The 20,025-nt window shown below is 41.5% G+C and overlaps 1 protein-coding gene across 5 annotated transcripts in view; it reads right to left on the minus strand.

Moving 5' to 3' along the window:
- Positions 1–1,986: 1,986 nt before the first annotated feature.
- Mboat2 (membrane bound O-acyltransferase domain containing 2) overlaps positions 1,987–20,025 on the minus strand; it is a 130,887-nt gene continuing 112,848 nt past the window's right edge. For all 5 annotated transcript variants that reach the window (XM_046441212.2, XM_058578348.1, XM_046441214.2 and 2 more), the window contains 6 exons: positions 19,565–19,757; positions 15,771–15,874; positions 13,017–13,081; positions 11,244–11,376; positions 9,121–9,272; positions 1,987–7,947 (listed from right to left, as the gene is read on the minus strand). In XM_046441212.2, coding sequence (XP_046297168.1) covers positions 7,722–7,947; positions 9,121–9,272; positions 11,244–11,376; positions 13,017–13,081; positions 15,771–15,874; positions 19,565–19,757 — 873 coding nt within the window. In that variant the 3' untranslated portion in view covers positions 1,987–7,721. The remainder of the gene's footprint in view (positions 7,948–9,120; positions 9,273–11,243; positions 11,377–13,016; positions 13,082–15,770; positions 15,875–19,564; positions 19,758–20,025) is intronic.

The following is a 20,025-nucleotide window of genomic DNA, read 5'->3' on the forward strand; positions in this document are numbered from 1 at the left end:
ATACAGCTGACAAAGGCAAGGATGGAAATCAGTCTCTGATTTGTGTTAACCAGGGAAAGTTGTTATTATTATTATTATTATTTTGATACCAGGGGTGTTTAACCAACCAAGCCACATCCCCAGTACTTTTTAAAATTTTGAGAGGGTCTCATTAAGTGGCTTAGGGCCTTACTAAATTACTGAGGATGGCTTTGAACCTGCAATGTGCATGTGCCACTGCACCAGGTGCAAGTCATAATTTTTGAGATGGGGACCCCAGAGGAATTCAAGCTTGGGCAATGGTGTAATGAGAAGGCAATTTGGTCTGATGTGTTGAGCTTGAAGGTGCCTATGCAAATACTTAGCAGGAACTACTCATACATTAGGTTGGGGTGGGGAGAGGCTGGAGGAAGGTGGAGTCTGATGGAGATGTGTGGGAGGCAGGCTCTGCAGAGCAGAAAACATGGGAGGTGTTAAGGGTGTAAGCTGGTTAGAGGAACCTGGATTGGGAAGGATTAATCAGAGGCAGAGAGAGAAGCAAGGCAGAAATCACACAAAAGCCAAGAATGCATCTCAAGAAAAGAGCTGACCTGGTCAAATGCTACAGAGATCAAGAGATATAGACAAAAACCTCAGGAGATTCATCAAGAAAGAGGCCAAAAACAACCCCAGTAAGTGGCTCATGAAGTGCTGGGGAGAGTGAGCGAGCCAAGCTACCATGCTGACTCCCTTCCCAGCAGCCTGAGAGGCTGAGACTGTGGGCAGCTTCCATGAGCTGTTGACTGATGCCTCCTTCCCACAAGGGCTTGATCCAAGACAATCTCTTTGAAGCTTACAACATGCATTCAAGGAGTATGGGGTGACAAACAAGAACTCCACTTTCCAGTCCCTGGGCACAGGGCGAAGACTTTCCCAGGAGCGAATGTTAACACTGACATCTATGCTCCAATTGCAGGCCAGCATATAAGGTCACTCTCCTGTTCACCTTCCACAAATGGATGGCAACCAGTGAAGGGCTCCTGCCCCAGGGTGTCCGTCTGCTCTAGGACCAGACCCCCTGCTGGAGGTGAGCCAGCCTGCACCAAGATACCACTGGTACTGTCCAGAGGAGATGACGGAAAAAAGAAGCACAGAGCCAAGCCTACTTGGACAACAAAAGCTACGCAGTAAGATAAGGTTTTTACCAGTATGGAGAAATGTGATTTTTCATGACTAAAAATCTAAGCTGCTGGCTGGGGATGCAGCTCAGTGACGGAACGCTGGTCTAGCAAGTCAAGAGCATGGATTAGACCCCCACTACCTCAGGGTCGGTGGGGGGAACACACAAATCTGACGCTTGGCAGCAGCAACAAGTGGACTGAGCCAACACAACCAGTCTGCATCTGTTAAAGAAAGGGGGCAGTAAAGCACCATGCCTCTCAACGCCCCCTCCTTCCCATTCCCCAAACCCTAGCCAAGTTAAGGGAATGAGAGCAAGCCTGGCGGGACATCCAGGTACGCAGCATCTTGAAGAACACTGGCTACCTCTCCTGCCCACTGGCTGCGCATCAGTGCAAAAAGTCAACATGAGGCATCTTTCCCTCAGCCGCAGCATGCAGCAGAGTCCCCGAGTCTGCACCTAAATCTCCAGTCACCATGTCTGCAGGGGTCACAGTGTTCTGCTTCTAAGAAGCAAAACCCAGGTCCAGATTCGAGCGCTGGGAAAGAGACCACACAGAGCTCGGAAGGCCGACTCCCCCTGCTAGGCAGTCAGTAACTTCTTCCCTCTCTGTCTGAGGAGAGAACACAAATGCTAAATGCGAACTTAAGGGTGGTTTTAATTTCCTCCCAAGTGCTTATGTGACAGTAGATTTATAAAACTAATGTTCAGGCAATTAAAGAGCCAATGATTCTTAAGAACATCATCATTACATCGAAGACTTCTTCAAGAAAAAAAACTGTTCTTTCTTATGACAGTGCCCCATTCTGCAGATGGATTTAAAGTCTAAAATAAGCAAACACACACCATTTCTTTTAAACTACTGTTTAATCAGTTTCAAAGACACACAAATTAGAAAAAGAAAACATGTACATTCAACACACCTTCAAACCCAGCAGTAAGCCACCAGAAGAGCTCTGGGGACACAGGTCAGGAACAAGTGGTAAAAACTCAAGACACCACATTGAACTGACAGTGGTGGTTGCAACTCACTGTACAACAAGAACTGACTTATGGATCTGTTGAAAAATAACACTTCTTTAAAAAAATATTTTAGAATAATAAAAACAAGCAGCACAGAACACCACATGGCATTCTTGCCTGGGGAGGGGAGAGAACACTGCTGACCGTGGCTGCTGCAGCCACACTCCCCTCACCGTCCAGTAACAGAGACTCAGCAACTTCCAGGCAGAGGTCCAGACGCGCTCTGAAGGGAGGGCGGGATGAATCACACACCTCCCTGCATGGGACACAACCCCTTGCTTTACCTCAAGTATTTTTACCTCCTTCCCTCTGCCTTATATTATGCCCCTTCTGGTTTGAGAGGCAATCCCGTAAAGATGACAGAAGACGGACAAGAACATAGTGTTCAACACTTTTTTCCTTGCGATAAAAAGTCAGTAGCAAATGTACTTCATTGACAAATCCAACTAAAAATACTTAAATTGGGAAAGAAGCATATTTAAAATGCCTCAGTACTTAAGTTTGTCCTTTCCTGGGAAGGGACGGAAAGGAATATTAACAAATCAACTTCTCAAAGAAAATCCAAACTATAGCTGGAAACAGTAAACAGCATACACTTTTTCCACTTCAAACATGCTATTAAAAATTGGTTAGTCATTTTGCTTATGTTGCTCTGTAACTTTCCGTTTTTCATTATATTTTTGTTTCTTTTTATAGTTGCAAAATTTGATAAAACATGGCTGGAGAGATGGCTGTGTATCACTGGTAAGTGTCAGACAGCAGTTTTACATGGATCTTTATACTATTTATAGAACACAGAGTCTTGGGTTTGTTTTTCTTTTTTCTTTATAAAAGTCATACTAAAAGAAGAGTTATAATCAGTTTTAAAGGCAAGACAATTTAGTTGGCATAAAAATGTGTCTTTACTTTTGGTTCACAAAATTTTCCCAATCAATGACCTGAAGCTTGTCAGTTCTTTACTGGGGTTTAACTTTATGTTAAAAACCTATTAAAATAAATATTATTTTAAAACATATAAAATATTATTAAGCAGCCTATCAATTAAAATGCAAGTGGCTGCATCCTCTGTACAACAAGAGCCTCAAAAAGCAGCTTAATCACTGATTAGAAGTGCATTCCTACAAAATATCAATGTTGAAAATTTCATTTTAAATTTTCTTCTGTAAGGAGAATTACTATAAATAGAATTGACTACATGGTGTTGCAGAAAAACACTGCAGAGACCCTTTACATTCTAGTCCTTCAAACTCAAATTTCAGTGTGGATTTATTTTTTTTTTAATGCAATCTGTTCATTCAACCACAGTGGTACAAACCCACTTTTATTAGCAGAAATTTAGCATCCAAAGAAAGAGCATGATGATCAACCACTCATTGGGTGCCTCTGGGTCAAGTGCAACAGGTGTGTAAGGGCCTTGAGGGTAGTTAAGATTGCATTCACAGTGTTATTCAGAATCCTGCACCTATGTTAAATTTGATTTATTAAATTTCAGCAGAATGGACTATTAATGTCTGACTAACCCTCAAAATACTGACCGATATTTAGAAGCTTGGACAAATCCTTAGCTGACAGCAATACAGGTACCATTTTGAGATAATCATTCTCTCAAGTAATTTTTTTCAATCTTATGTAGAACTCATAAAACCAATTATCCAATAATTATGAATTTGGAAACAAAAAGTATAAATGTCCAATTTGTTCAAGAATATCCAAATTAAATATTTAAAAGGTATGAATTTTAAACAGGAAATGTTTGTCCTAAAGTCAACAAATAAAGAATGACTTATATAAAATCATTTTAATGGCAAAAATTTTAATTATTTTCTGTAGTTTAAAATAAAGTGGTAAAGGCGGATCACAAATTCAAGGCCAGTCTCAGCAAAGGACTGGGTTCAATCCCCAGAACCAAAAATAAAAAATAAATGTTTTCTTCAGTAGAGACCATTTCACTATGAAAGTCATTTTTAAGGGCTATGTTCAGTAGAAATAGTATATTGCCACACCTTCTGATCTAATGGATTGTTTGCCCTCTGAGCCGGGCAAGGTGGCACACTCCTATAATCCCAGTGACTGAGGAGGCTGAGGCAGGAGGATCAAAAGGAGGGCTAGGGATGTAGTTCAGTGGTAAAGTGCTCCTGGGTCCAACCCCCAGTACCAAAGACAAAACAAAATAAAATTTAAAAGATCCAAACCACAACTAAAACAATCAAACAACAACTAAAAAGGTTTTCTTCTGGCCAGGTGCAGTGGTGCACACTTATGATCCCACTGATTCAAGAGGCTGAGACAGAAGAATCAGAAGTTCAAGGCCAGCCTCAGTAAACTAGTGAGTCCCTGCCTAAAAACAAAAATAAAACAGTTGGAGGGTGTGGTAGAGCATCCCTGGGTTCAATTCCCAGTACCACACACACATACACACTCACAAATACTTTGTTGCTATGACAACCTTTAAAAAAGTCATGGCTTTGAGTGTCAGTAATGAAAATTAGCAACCACAATAGTTCTCCTTGTGAATCTGCCCATGCCCTTGCACTTGGCTCCCCTTCCGGGTCCTCATTCCTCTCCCTTGCAAGGGAAGGGAGCATGAGCGCTAGAGAACAGGCACTCAACAGGCAGAGCCAGAGTTTCCAGTTCCTCCTCCAGTTCAGGCAGTGCTCACAGGAGGAGCTCCCCTTACCTCCAGAAACCACCTTTCACTGCCAACGTTTCTCAAAAGCGGTGTGTATGTAAGTCCCTGTGTGAGTGTCAACATGGTGGGGACCAATGGCAACATGTTAAACAAGTGGAAGGTGGAGGCTGATACGAGAAGTGGTAGCTGGACATTTTTGAAGCCAAATAAATCTTGTCTATTACTCTGGATATTTCAGAAGCTAAATAAACATCCCCTATTACCCTGAGTTCCAGCAAAAATGCTAATTTTAAAAACAGAATGAGCCACTTATAAAATGATGACAGTTGAGACACGCCAAAGTAACTATTATTGTTTCAAGAAAATGAAATTGAGGGAAGAATAATTATTTTTGTTCAATTTTTTTCCCTGAGTAGTATGTAATTAACCAGAAGTATAAATATGATGTTGATTGATCATCTCTAGTGTGGTTTCATGATATCTGAAGAGTGGGAAAATAATATAAATACACACTGAATCCTATTCTGCTGCTGAAGGAAAAAAAAAAGCAAGCACACATCACAATGAATCCCTTTATACTTGACAGCAGAAGAGATATGCTAGATTTTAATTCTTCTACCATAGGTAGAAACAAAAAATTAATCTTCACATCACTCCAAAGAGAATATTCATTTTGTAAAACTTTTTTTTTTCTTGGAGAAAAATCAAGGTGAGAATTAGAATCCTAGTTTTTCTTTTAGATTGCATATTTGTGATTATTTCTCCAAATCAGATGAGAGGTATTCAAAAAACATTTCATAAAAAGCACTAGTAGATTCAGGGGGGTAAAAATTACCACCAGGACGGCTCAGCGCCATCCTGGTGGGAATCCAGGAGCCAGCCCAACACTTTGCTCTTTGCAGACAGAGCTGTAGTTAGATGTTCAGTCAGCAAAAAGCAGGGGGCATGATGTGGGCTGAGAGATGAAATATACTCGGGCAACAGAAATAAATGGTGACTCTCTGTAAGTAGCTGGATAGAGAGAACCAAGAAAACAAAAAACACAAAAGTTTTTGCAGAGCTTTCTGGTTACTCTACATTTGTTTACTTTCTCTTAACAGTGAGCAGATTCTCTGCAGCACTGATTAAACTGAGAAGATGTTTTAAGAGGAGACACTTTCCATGAACATTCCTTTTTAACCTCACATTATGCAGCTAGCTTAATTTCAATGCCGGGGAAAACAGACAAAAGTTACTTAGCTATCTACCCTGGCCTGGGAGGAAGAAGTGGGGTTTGCCTCATCAGAGAGAAAAACATAAGCCTTTAGAAAAGCAAGTGTGTTTCTAAAAGTTCTAAGACAATACACTGACTTTTTGAGACCACAGAAGTTCCAAGTGCATTGACTTTGCATTTCTTTACATGAAATACTACAGAGCTTATGTCAGATTTTTGTTTTGTCTTTACTTCATTTATAAGTTTATTAGTGATCAGAAAAAGAGACTCATCATAGACATATAATTTCATTTCATAAAAATTTAAGGCAAAAAGAAAAGTTCCACCAAAGATTGGTCAAGCAACGGTGAGGTTGGAAGGCCTCATCTGCTTTCCCTGCCACAGGGTGACAGACCATCTGTGGCTGGGCCCAGCTGTAACACCTGGCCTCCAGTTCCAGCTCCTGCTCTTGCTACTGCAGTCAGCACAATACTCTGCAGGCTAAAGGAGATGCCCAGGAATTCAAGGCAAGATTATTCATGGTAGAAATGGCCCATAAGAAGGAATCACAGTTTTCTTCTTACAGAATCTAAAACTCATTTTAGCAGGAGTTAACAACAAAATTTTAATGTGAGAAATTTAAAAGCATCTGGAAACTAATCTCAAAAACGTCATTCAGTCGCTATGTCTTTTTGATTTCCTAAAACTTTTCCACATAGGAATTAAAGTGACAAGGATAGGAAATTGATTAGCCAGACAGAACCCTAATTACTAGAGACTTCTTTCAAAAAAAGCAGTCTATCACTGTTACTCTCATTATCTCTTCTAATTCTATATAATTTATGCTTGATCAATTTCACTTGAAAGTCCAAAGTATTACCCAGTTTTTAAACTTTTATGTCTTAGACAGTTACACAGAACCCCATGCAGAAAGGGGGAACTGTTTCTAGCTCCAAGTCTCACAGAGCTTTCTTCATTCCTACCTTCCTGCCTCATTTTCTCTTTTTTAAGAAAATAAGCTTAAAATATCACATTACCAACCTTTAATTATGTTTAAGAAGTTCCTCCTGGAAGGACTCTCTGACTAACACAAGGTAATTAAGCTCTCCAGCAAAATAAGCTACCTATAATTTGGCATCCATTACTGCTTACAGTTTCACTATGCACTGTAGTCATTTGAGATACTTTAAGAAAACCCTTCAAATACTGAGATGTTTATTGCATTTTTAAAGTATCTACCATCTTAAATATCCTGTTTCAAATTCCTTCACATTATACAACATCAAATATTGAAATAATCTTCTCATACTATTACACTTGAAAATACCATTTAGGAACAATATTTTAGGAAATAGAGGGTTTAAGGCAAGACATTCATTTGGAAAAGTTAACCCCCTCAATCATTCAGTCGGACACGATAAGTTTTCCACCTCTGCAGTGCCTTGGGGTACACAACATACATTCGGCAACAGGGCACACATATGACCTTGTGGACATATGCTGAGGTTGGAATGCCCCATGAAATATGAAAATATTTTTATGTAAGGCGTGGCCCACAGGGACATGGCATGGGAGGGCTGCTTCTTTCCGTTTCCAATCTGGTTTACAGGAAATTCCCTACCTATAGCTGTCCCATTTCCCCCGTTAATCTCTTTTCAAACAAACACAAACCCCTTGCGAAGGTGCTAAGACTGGTTTCTGTCAACACAAGAAAGGCAGTCAGCAGGAAGGCCTCCCCATCACTGCCTTGATGAAGATGGTCTAGAGGCTTTTTCTTGGTTCTGATTGCAAATGCTGTTTCTTGTGGAGAAACTGTCCTCTGCCAAAGAATTTTCTCTTTCGTCAACCTTTCTGGACTGTGAGAGCTGATGGTTTTCATGTATATTCTTTCCTCTTTGAGTCTTTTTCACTGGCAACAACCATAATACTAAGATACTACAGACGTGAAGGCAGTAATACCAGGAGCTAAAAGAAAAAGGAAAAGTTAGTTGTATTAAATTTGGACACTAGTAATCCTTCACTGCACCCTGTGGACACCTGCGTCACTGCTCCCTCCCCTTCAAGGTGGACTCCACACTGCGGCCCAGGGTCTCTACAGAGCTCTGCCCCCGTGAGCACGAGAGTGGATTACACAGCTTGGAACAGGACAAGAAGAAAGGTACTTATTAACAGTGGTAGTGATCTGAAAATAATCCCTTCAATCCAGAGACTCTAATTCTGAGTCACCAAAGAGACAATAAGGAAAGCAGAGCCTGGCTTGGCCACGCCCCCTGCTGTCCACTGTCTCTCCCTGAGTCACAGGGATTCTGAGGAGGAAAGCAACAGATAAGCAACAGTGCCTGGTGGTGACTTCCACACGTAAAGAAAGGCCATGTTATTTAAGATACTCAGAAACATCATTCCCCAAATCAAATATAAACCAAATGCAACCTCAACTGCTCTATAATAGTTGGAAGTTCAAGTGATTGAGAGAAGTACCTGAGATGCATCAAATAGCCCAATTTACTGCATTTTAAAGTAAGAAATGATTCTGTTAAAGTAGAAATGTCTTTCTGTATGTATGATTTTTGTAATATTGTATTTGACAATTTTCCAGCTGCACATTCTGTTCTAAGTCACTCTAAAGTCTAAAGAATTTATGAAAGGATCAAGTTTTGATCTCTAAGCTATCACTATTATGGGGGAGTGGAATTAGATGGGGCAAGGGGAGGAGATAAACAAATAAACAAAAAATATGGAATTCAAGTTAACAATTTCTAATAATACAGTGATGACCATAGTACTAATGAAACAAAAGAGTGAAAAGTCTAAGTAACTTATTTTCCTTTGATTAAAGAAACCAAGATAATTAATCATTCTTTGTAAAGACCCGACTTTTTTCCCAACCAGGTTCTGGACAATCAGGCCAGGAGGTTTCCAGTTCAACATCCCTGAAAGCTAAGGCAGCAGTTACCAGCTGGCACTTCCCTCACCTTCAAGAGTGTGAGCCATCCCATGAAGATTTGAGATTGCTTGGTTCAGGATTAAGAAGTAACTGTCATGCTTCTACCAGCAGAAAATGAGGTACAGTACTATTTTCATATCCCATGCAATAGCAAGGAACTTTCTTTCCTGACAAATCTTACGAGTAACACTTACCTGTAAAACGTGAATGATGGTTTTATAGAAAGAAGCACAAATGGCACAACTGTATAACTTATTGCTATTTGAGTTACTGCCCATGTTATGATGTCATAAAATAATTTAAGTTGGGGAGTTTTGAGGAAATAATGTCTAAAGTTGTTTCTCATCTGAAATAAAAAATAAACAAAAAACACTTACTATATCTTTAAATTAACATTACTTACACAATTATACTGGCAATGACTATATCAAGAATGTTGAACTTGCATGCAGCTGGCATGAGTCTAAAATGATACTACCACTGTGAGAAAAGCTAGTTCTGAAAAATTGAACACACCTGGGCATAAGCTGTGGCGGTGGAAAAGAAGGCATCCAGGCGAGACATGAACTCATGGATCTGGGCCCTAAGGCCTACAGGAGCTCTGTGCAACTTCTTAGTTGATCTGAAGTTGCATTAAAATGAAAAATTTCCCCAAAGAGTTAAAAACAATACTACGCAAAGCTCCTTAACTGGTACTTGGGAGAGGACACAATAGAGTTCAACCTATTTTCAGTTTCTCCTGCCACCATGAAAAGTACATTCGTCACCTCTCTCTTTAACCTCTACACATGTGAACAAATAGATCCCGTGCACTGAGCTCAGGTTAAATAGCACTCACTAGAAACAAACAGCAACCACACACATCACTCACAAATGGAAGCCGGAAGAGCCTCTCAAAAAACTGGTGTTTTCTAATCTTCACTATTTTGATGACTTTTTAATGCTTTCAAGGTAGTGAAAACATCTCAACCTTTTCAACCCAATCATGGTGCTGTCTCTTGTCCTGCGTTTCTCACTCTTCTCGTCTAGTATGTTTATGGGACGCACAGCCCTGTTCTCCAGATGCCGTCTTAACTCCTTTAGAGTGGAGCTGGCACATGAGAAATGGTTCTTCCACACAAAGACCATCTTCTTAGTGGCCAAAACCAAATCCTGCCTGTGACTTCTTGCCTAGCTCACCAGCGGGACACCTATTATCTAGTCCACTCTGCTCATTAATGACAAACCCATTTCTTCACGTATGGTGGTCAGTATTCTTACAAACCTTACCCAGCTGGGGAGCTGGCTCCCTGGCAGAGTGCTTGCTAAGCATTTCCAAGGCACTAAGTATAATACCCAGCACTGCAAAAATAAAAATAAAAAACCGAAAGACAATGAAAAGCAAACCTTACCTTAACTACCTAATACTGCAAACAGAACAGGCTTAGGCTCTTCCCCACTTTGATATTCAAGTTCTCCCATTATTGCTCTCCTCCTCTCCCCTCTGTACCTATCCAGAATTATCCACTATTTATGAATACAATTCTCCTCTTCAATTAGATTTAGTTATTGTTCTCCAAGTATAGCATGACATTTTAACCACAGTTTTGTTAATGTCATTCCATGCCTAGAGTAACATTTTCTCCCCCATATCTCCCCCACATCTCACTCAGTATTGAAATAATAATTTCCTTTTTTTGGCCCTGACGTGTGATCTCCCTGCCTCAGCCTCCTGAGTTGCTGGGATGACAGGTATCCGCCACCATGCCTAGCTCTACCTTTCATCTTTCAAAGCCCAGACTAAATGCTTTGGATCTCAATGAAGAAATATTTCTTTCATCTCTGATACTTACCATCTTAAAAAAAACCATGGAGCCTATCATACATGCCTCGGGAAACATGCGTTGGTATGTGCATATAACCACTCACAGCGAACACACACTCGATACCCGATTTCACCAAACTATCAAAGGCACAGCCTTTAGCTTCCTGACTTCCCTCGTACACCATCATGCTACCTTAAAACTTAACAGTCAATACTTGCTGTTTGTTAAATGAAGCCACCTTACCTCTGAGTGCTACCACAGCTAGTTCAAAAGCACTTCTCAAACAAACCTATGATTCTGATCATCTTTATTTAACTATTTTTCTCTTTCGCTCAGAAAATTCTGTAAAAATAAGTATAATATGTGAGTGCCTCCTGTGTGCTTCTCCGGTAAGCAGGGAAGGCCGCGTGCAGGGAGACTCGCTATGTATGTGGCTCCACTGCAGAGGACTGTGCTAATCAAGGCTAAAGAAGTAGGGTCACTGAATTATAATTAAAATTCTTGATACTTACAGCTCGTGCTGCTAATGTCATCAATACCCCTGTTAAAAAGGTCAGATAGTATCCTGGGTATACCCCATGCCAAATGGCAGAGAGAAAGAAAGTCTGGATGGTTGGACTGATGGAGGCCCGTTCATAACACACCCTAAAAACCACAAAAAAACACAAAGAACCAAGAGGAGTGAGTGGATCCGAGCTTACCAACCCTACACTGATCATTCTCCCATTACTTGGCAGGATTTTAGTAGCCAGAAGAACAAATACTATCTATTTTGGGTAATAACTTGGTCTGGAATCTCAGGGATGTTACGATTATTAAGTATCAAATTTAGAAACATAAATTCAATTCCTACTTTCCCACAACCACTAAATTATCATTTCTACTATTTGGGAGTCTCTAAAGTTTACCAGAAATTTATAATTAATATTAAAGTTAGAGGTTTTATTCTACATATTTTTTTTCTTTGTCTCCCCTCCTCCCCTTTTTTGATGGCACTGGGGACTGAACCCAAGGCTCCTTTCCGCTATTCGATCTACCTCTGAGCTATGTCCCAGCCCTTTTTGGTTTGTTTTTGTTTTTTACTTTGAGACAGGGTCTCACTGAGCTGCTCAGGCTGGCCTTGAGCTTGGGGTCAAGGAGTAGGATCCCAGCCATGAGCGATTTTATTGCTTTCGTTAAAAACACTCAAAACTTTCAATTGAACATGATTCTTTCTGGTAAATTAAATAGGCTATGCTTAGTCTGAAATTCTCCTATAATAGGGCATATAATTCAGATGGAAATGAGCTTAAAATTTAAAATTAAATATATAAGTATAAATATATAAATAACAACAATAACATCACACAACAGATGAGTTGGTCCGACACTGCTGGGGGCCTGGCTGGGATCAGGAAGGCATGGTAAAAACGAGGTATCTCAAGGGGTAAGATATTCAATTGTTTTAAAGAAACACTACAAAGGCAGGCGACTTTGAGCCCTCTCTGAACAGGAACAATACTTTAAGAATAAATTCAAGACTGAGCAGGTGCCTGTGGACACTGGAGAGAGAGCCTGGGTGTTCCGGTGTCATCCTAGACTGGACAGGCCCTGCTCTGCCCAGGGCTGGTTGCCCTCTCCTTCCGGGCCGCACATCCTAACTGACATCCTGGGGCTCAGGCTTCTGAGAAATGTCCCCTTGTTTCCCTGCGTGCCATGCTGCTCCTGCTCTCTCACAATACCCCCCATAGGGATCAGCAGGTGCCTGGTCCACTGCTGTGCTCTGAGACCTCTGGGGGGACTGGCCTATCTTTGGGCCTGTGCCTAACACATAAAGATCTGTCAGACTGGAATATTCAAACTGGAACTGTTCCAGAAAACCTGCAGCACATGTAGAGTGGATATGTACAGAGTTTCTTTAAAATCACATATTGGGCTTGGGATATAGCTCAGCTGGTAGAATGCTTGCCTCGCAGGCCCAGGCCATGGTTTCAATCCCCAGCATCAAAAATCCCAAACCAAAACCAAAAACAAAAAAACCACTCCACATCTCTGGGGATGGCAGCAGAGGCACTGAGGACTCGGGCAGAGGAGCAGAAACTGGCTGAGGAGGTGGTGATAGAGAACCGTGACTCAGGCCCAACTGTCCTGATCAGGTGGGTGCTAACAGTCTTTCCTAGGTTAATGCCAAAGCCACAATGTCACTTAACACACCATGAATTTAATTGAGAACATGAATTCGACAAAGTTCAACTTCAAGTACTAGATGCCAAAATACATCTAAAAATGTTCTTGAAGAAACATACCTTTTGAGCCAAAGAGCTGTCTGGATATTCCAATTATCAAGAAACATCTTGAAACTTGTTGACATCTGAAAAACAAAGGAAACTTTTCTTTGGCCAACAAAACAATGAAGCTATAAATATTATGCTGATGAATTAAAACTTCCGCATAATGATGATAGCAAAAGATTCCTCATTTCTTGATGCTATTTTTCGAAGATAGTAATAACATCATTCTTAAAAGGAGTTAATTTTTGAGAATGAATAAATGCACTCTCTTTCTCCCGTGTGTCAATATTTACAAAGCTTGTCATGAAATTACTACAAAGAAAGTCCTGCTGAGTACACAAACACCTTTGTCCAACACCAAGGACTGGAGTGTCTACCTCATCATCTTCCTTTCTCCCAATCCCTGCCACTGTCTGGGTGAAGTGGGAGAGGAAGACTGTGTTTTATTTTATTTTAATTAACATTTATTTGGGGCTGTGTTGGGGATTGAACCAAGGGTCTTGTGCATGCAAAACACTCTACCTCTGAGCTACATCACCAGCCCTCTTCTACCATTTTAGACTCCATGGTCCATTATTTACTATTGTCTTATCAAAATCCCCGAGGCCTTTGTCTCTTTTCCTTTCAACCTGCCTGCCCATCATAACCCCAGCCCCTGACAGCAAGCTGCCTCCTTCCCCACAGGCATATCTGCAAGCCAAGCCTGGAACAGCAGGGGCATTCTAGACCTCCAGGCTCATGGTTCTCAACTAAAGCAACCTATAGGACACTTATCTGTCCTTATCTCAGTTGACACCTCAGGGACACTTAGCAGAGCTGTCCACACTCTCCTTGGAAAAACTAATGCTTTTCTTGATGTTATTCCACACAGCACCCCCAAGAGGATGAAAACTGGTCCTAGTGGGGTGCATAAATCCGGTCTTTTCCTGTATAAACCACGTGCATGCACACAGTGGACCAAGAGACACACAGTATGTCCACAGCACTAACACTGCAGGGGGACGACCAGGGAACAAAGTGCTGGGAAGGCTCTGCAGGTGGTGACCACAAAACGAAGCCTGGACCACCACCACACTTGCGTCCCTGGCTCCGCAAGAACCCATCTTCCCTTCCTCTTCTCCATTTTTCATTCCTCACATTATTAGGAAGATTTCAAAACAATTACTACAATCGCATTTCACGTGGAGATAATGCAAAATTGATGCCCAACAAGGACATTTTAGAAACCATTATTAGATCTAACAAAATTAATAATAATTTTTCTTTTTTAGGACAGTCTCAAACTTCTGGGTTCAAGCAATCTTCCTGCCTCAGCACCCCAAGCAGGTGAGACTACAGATATGTACCACCCACTACACCCTGCTCAAATGATTTAGCATCATTTAATACCCTTTTTGTAGTCAAACATCCCTGTTTGATTTGTTGGCCACAGTCTCCTTTAATCTGTAATAGTCCCTCTCCACCCTCTACTTTTTCTATGCCACCAATGTGTTTTAAAAAACAACCCCACAGGTCATATGTCTTATGCCCTGTGAAATTTCCTAATTCTGGATCTGACAGTTGACTGACTCCTCTCTAGTCCACATTCCCTCTAAACTGAGAAAGACCCAGAGGCCCCACTCAGGTTTAGTCACCGTGGGAAACTTCCCCGGGGCCAGCGCTCTGCTTCCTGCAGCTCCTCACTGCAGAGCCTGCTGACCATGCCGGGATCCTGGGTGGGTCCAGCCTGGGCCATTTTCATAAAGTTCCCTGTTGACCTTTTACCTACAGTCTTGCAATTTCTCCTGCTTGGAATAAAGCTTCTCACAGGCTGGCGAAGCATCTGCCTGGCTTTCCCTCTTCTCCCTGCTTCTTTTCCTGATGGCCTCCTTGTCTGGCCTCCTGTGCTCTTTCAGATTCACCTTCTCTTCTCTCAGTTGCCTCTGCTGGCCTTGCTCTTAGCTTCCCCCAGGGCTATGAGTTCGAGTTCCCAAATTACAATTCTGGGCTCAGGTGTCTCTGCTGATTGACCACTTGTCTGCCTGCTGGACAACTTAGTGAGTCTGAGATTTACACACACTCTCTATCTCTCCAAACCTGTGCATCTTTGTTTCCTATCTCAGTGAGAGGCATCACCATAACCCTGGTTGCTTAAAGCAGCTATGCTTGACCTACACCTTGTTTCTCTGCTGGTTCCAATTCATTACCAAGTTCTGTTGAGTCTCACACACAGCGCTCCTTTCTTTCTATTCCCTCTGGCAGTTTCCTAGTTTAAGGCACCAGCATCTTGGATTAATACTATACCTCCCAGCAGATCTCTGCCTGTAAGGACAACAAGTTCTACATGCTGGATCCTTCTAGAACATGTCTCTGGTTTCAGCTCACTCATCTGCCCCTGTAACATACCTGCAGTGCTCCACCACTGCTCCTGCAAGAAAGTTCAAACCCCTCATATGGCCTCTAAGACCGTGCTGGGCATGCCTGGCCTTGCACACCTTGAGCCCAAGGAGCCCTCACAACTGCCTAAACCTCTCATCCTCTCAGGCTGCTCCTCCTACCTGGAGTACCTGGCAGTCTCCTGCTTAAGACATCTGTCCCTGAGACACCCGCACTAAGCTAAGCCCCAGTCTGAAGAACACTATATGCCTAGCCCTCTCTGATCAGAAACCTGATGGCACTGCTGGAGGGCCCTCTGGTACCCATCTTATTCCTTGGTTCCTTGGCACAGGGCTGGTCATCAGTAAATACTGGTAGAGTGACAGAATGATAATTTCTTCATGATTTACTCACCTCTATTTGCTGAATTCTCAAATTGGAAATCAAGTCCCAATGAGCTGCTCCATTTCTGTCATATCCTCTGAAACCAAAGCCTGCAGCATTGTTAATAGCATCAGCTGTAGCAAAGTAAAAAAAAAAAAAAAAGAAAAGAAAAGTATTAATGTGTCTCTTATTATTAAACAGTATAAATAGATGTATTCTAAGGAAGGTTAGAAACATTATCACACACATTGAAAATAACTACCCCAATAAGGGCAATTTGAATAATCAATGAAATAAAACACATTAAGCATGAGTAAAGGGCAGGTGTAATTTAAGACCTGCTGGCACCAACAGGCTAAATAAAGGTACATACTGTGTGTAGAAAATAACTTTGAAACTCTACAATGCTTCCTGGAACACAGACAAAAGCATTCAGCACCAAACTGCTAGGAGATGCTCCACTGTGAGATCACCATGTTCCTTTTAGACACATATTTGACTATATTATAAAGAAGAATATATAGATGAGGCATGTTTTCATTTCAATTTGCTTCTGTCTTAGTTCATTAGAATCCACTCTACGTCTCCAAAATCTGTTTTTTAATCCTTTTCACCACAATGCTCAATTAGTTATCTTTGATTTATATATCTGCTTGAATTCTCCCTCAAATAAGCCCTTTCCCAATCAATTGGAAAACTTTATAACTTATGCTGTTTCTGCTACAACCAAGAGTAAGCTGAAATCCACCAAAAACCAACAGAAGACTATAGATATGCACCCCATCCTTAAGTTGTTTTCATTCCATTAGTGTTTTAGTATATTAAACAGGATTTTCAAAATTTACACTTTGGAGGAAAAAAGAACACATGAGCTAGACTGATCCCTTTGTCAGGGTTAAAGAGCTTAGCTGCCTTTGGTCCAGTAAACAGGAGCCTTTCAGGTAAGCATACTGATACAGGAGCCTTTCAGGTAAGCTTATTGATACAGGAGCCTTTCAAGTAAGCCTACTGATAGGGCAACACTCACTACCAGCACGGCAGCACGTCTGTGCTGAGGCCCTGCTCCACGGAGGCTGCCACCTCTGGTTTCTTAACTTGCTCACTTTTGCCATCTTTTCTGGCCTGCTGCCATCTGGAAGTAACTCCTCTCCAACAGCTCCTCTCCCAAGGGGACTGGCTCAGAGACCAAACGGCAGGTGAGGCCTCCCTTTACCCAGCCCCCAACAAGAGCCTGGCCTGCACCTCAGGTGGCCTGAGGTTCCTCAGGGTGAGGTGAGTGACCCATGACTCCAAAGAGCCAACCACTGGCATCAACTCAACTTTGACCTGTCCCTATACAGACCAAGTCAGGGCTATGCCAACTTGAGTTAAAAACAAAAAACTGTTCAAATTCCAAGAAATGATCTATTTGAAGGGGTGAGAAGAGGGCAGGTGGGAAATCTAGAAGCCTGATTCCTATTTTGAGAAACCTTGAAATGAAAAATTAAACATTACTGTTGAGGTAGCCATTTAGTATCAAAGAAACTAAATTTAAAAACATTTATTTACAAGAACCTACCAAAGTAATTACCCACATGATCCATTCTTCTTTTAAAAATTATGATCAAAATGCAAAAACTATATTAAAGGATGATACTGGAACTCTTGGACCCTGGACCTCCAGATATCACAGAACTCCAATTTGAGAACCAAATGGACAATTAAAAAAAAAAGGCTCAGGAGGAGAGGGGATGGGCCCACTCAGATGCTGAAATAAGCCTCACTCTGCTCCTTGCCTGATCCAAAACTGCAAATTAGATTGCAGATGTTAACCATCACTAATACCTATAATAGCATAGCACACTACAAAGTTAAAGCATTTGCTGAATGAATAAACAGCCTTATAAGCTCATGGCAAAAATTCTTTGAATGTAGCTCCATTTCAAATTGTTCTGATCAAATTATGTCCTTAAAGAGGAACTGGGAAAAAAGAAAATAATCTTTTCCTGGCTTATCAAACCAAATATTGGGGTGGGGGTATACAATCTTCTAATCTTCTAATTTTTCATTTCAAGGTTTCTTCTAATTGTCACAATTAGCAAAGAAATAATTAGTTATGAATCTCTTTTTGTCTTTCATGTGTGATACTGGGAATGGAACCCAAGGGCCCGTGTGCTGAGCAAACACTTTCAGTGGTGCTACATTCCCAGCCCTTTTTGTTTCTGTATCTGGAGATGGTCTTGCTAGATTGCCCACATGAGCCTTGAACTTTCGACCCTCCTGTCTTGGCCTCCCACAGTGCTGGGATTACAGGCCTGTGCCACCATGTCTGGCATTCTTATGCATTTCTTAATGAAACCCTACAAATGCTGGGTGGGTATGGAGAAAATTCAGTCTCAATTTAAAGACAGAATACTTATTTATTTATTTATTTTGGTGGTACTGGGGATCGAACTCAGGGGTGCTCTACCACTGGGCTACAATCCCAGTCCTCTTTATTCTGAAACAGGGTCTCACTAAATTGCTGATGTTGGCCTGAACTTGTGGTCTTCCTGCCTCAGTCTCTTGAGCTGCTGGGATTACAGGACTGCTCCACTACTGTACCTAGTTTATAAGTGGTATCACAGGTGTAAAAAAACATCTTCAGAAGTGTTTGTTCACCACTAAACAAAGCACGTAGTAAATGCCAGTGCTCAGCCTGCTCCCAGCATCAGGTGACTGGCATGCTTCTTCAAGTGTTCACTCAGCCACCAAGTACCAAACACAAGGCAGATGGACACAGTGTTGAGAACAGAGGGTCCGTAACCAGTGGGTCCAAGCCCAAGATGACACATATCCAAGAGGTTTTGATTTGACATGTATCTCTGTCTCTTTACCAGGACAGGAGCTGGCCTCAGCTGTCAGCCTCGGAGGTCTGCTAAGGCTCCTTTCAGCAGGGTGGCAGGGTCTTGGGAAAGCACTATTTCTAAATCCCAGTTTCCTCCTTCCTGTGTGGCCCCAGCTACACCTGTCAAAGATTAGGTACTTCCACAGTTCTTGGCTCATGCATGTAAAACTAGCCATTTTTTAGGGCTGAGGTTGTGGCACAGTGGCAGAGCACTTGCCTAGCAGGCATGAGGTACTGGGTTCGATCCTCAGCACCATACATAACTAAATAAGTAAATAAATAAAGGTACATCAAATAAAAAGTATTTTTAAAAAACTAGCCATTTTTCACATGCTAAAGTCACATTCAATCGTAAAAACCACAATTGAGGGTTATCTTTTCTCTAATACCTGCTTTACCTATTGGGCATAACCAACAACCTCTTTTCAGTGTACCAATATAATTTTGTTCACTTTGCCGATAAAGTCCTTATCATGTGTTTAACAATCTACTTAATCTTAATGGAAGCTTAATATACTCAGATTTTGAGGGGAGAGACTATATATATATTCTAGCTAATACAGAATCTAGCATTCAATCGGCACTTAAAAATATCTGTCACTTCAATGATCTATTAGTTTTTACCTTATAATAGAATGGGCTTGATCTGGTTTTTAGGATATCCCATATGTAAATGGTGGGGCTTATGTCTTCTACCCAGACAACTCCCAATTTTCAAATTGGTCTTTAATTATACATCCTCAAGAGGGTACTCTTGCGCCAGGTATGGTTGGTGTGCCTGTAGGCCCAGTTCCTGGGAAGGCTGAGGCAGGGCAGCTTGAGTTTAAGAATGTAAAGCCAATTTGGGCAATACATAGAAGCCCCATCACAAAAAACAAAACAACGAAGACACTCTCATGATTAGCTATAAGATACACTATAACACAGAAACAGAGAAGTCTATTTACATGTTACTTACCTAAGGTCCATGCAAAATAGTATTTAGGTCTGGCAGCCAGTAGAGACATGTACAGATAGGTAATCTTGGTTGGCCATGAAGCTGTGGCTTGAAAGCGCTCGTCAATGTTGTACTCCACAGGCAACATGTTGGAGATGGTCAAGTGAACGAACAAGGAGAGCCCACACACCAGGAGTTTCTGAACCACGGATTCCTGCAAGGTGTGAGGCAGAGTCACCAACTGCATTCAAACCCCCTGAAGAGCTCTTACATGTTATCACTGATTCGCATCCTCAACCAGCACCAGCCCAAGGCAGGAGCTGCACAGCACTCAGGGTCTCAGGTGACCCATTGTCCCAAAGGAACAGCAGGAACGAAACCACAACTCAGACCAGAACCTAAGTTTGTGTTTTCAGAACTTTCAGGGAATAAAAAAATCTAAAAGCATGCACAAGGCTAAAGATGTGAATGCAAATGGATAC

Source organism: Marmota monax, unplaced genomic scaffold (genome assembly GCF_021218885.2).
Source record: "Marmota monax isolate L192 unplaced genomic scaffold, Marmota_monax_Labrador192_F-V1.1 WCK01_AAM20220418_F8-fsc00010, whole genome shotgun sequence".
Taxonomy (NCBI): domain Eukaryota; kingdom Metazoa; phylum Chordata; class Mammalia; order Rodentia; family Sciuridae; genus Marmota; species Marmota monax.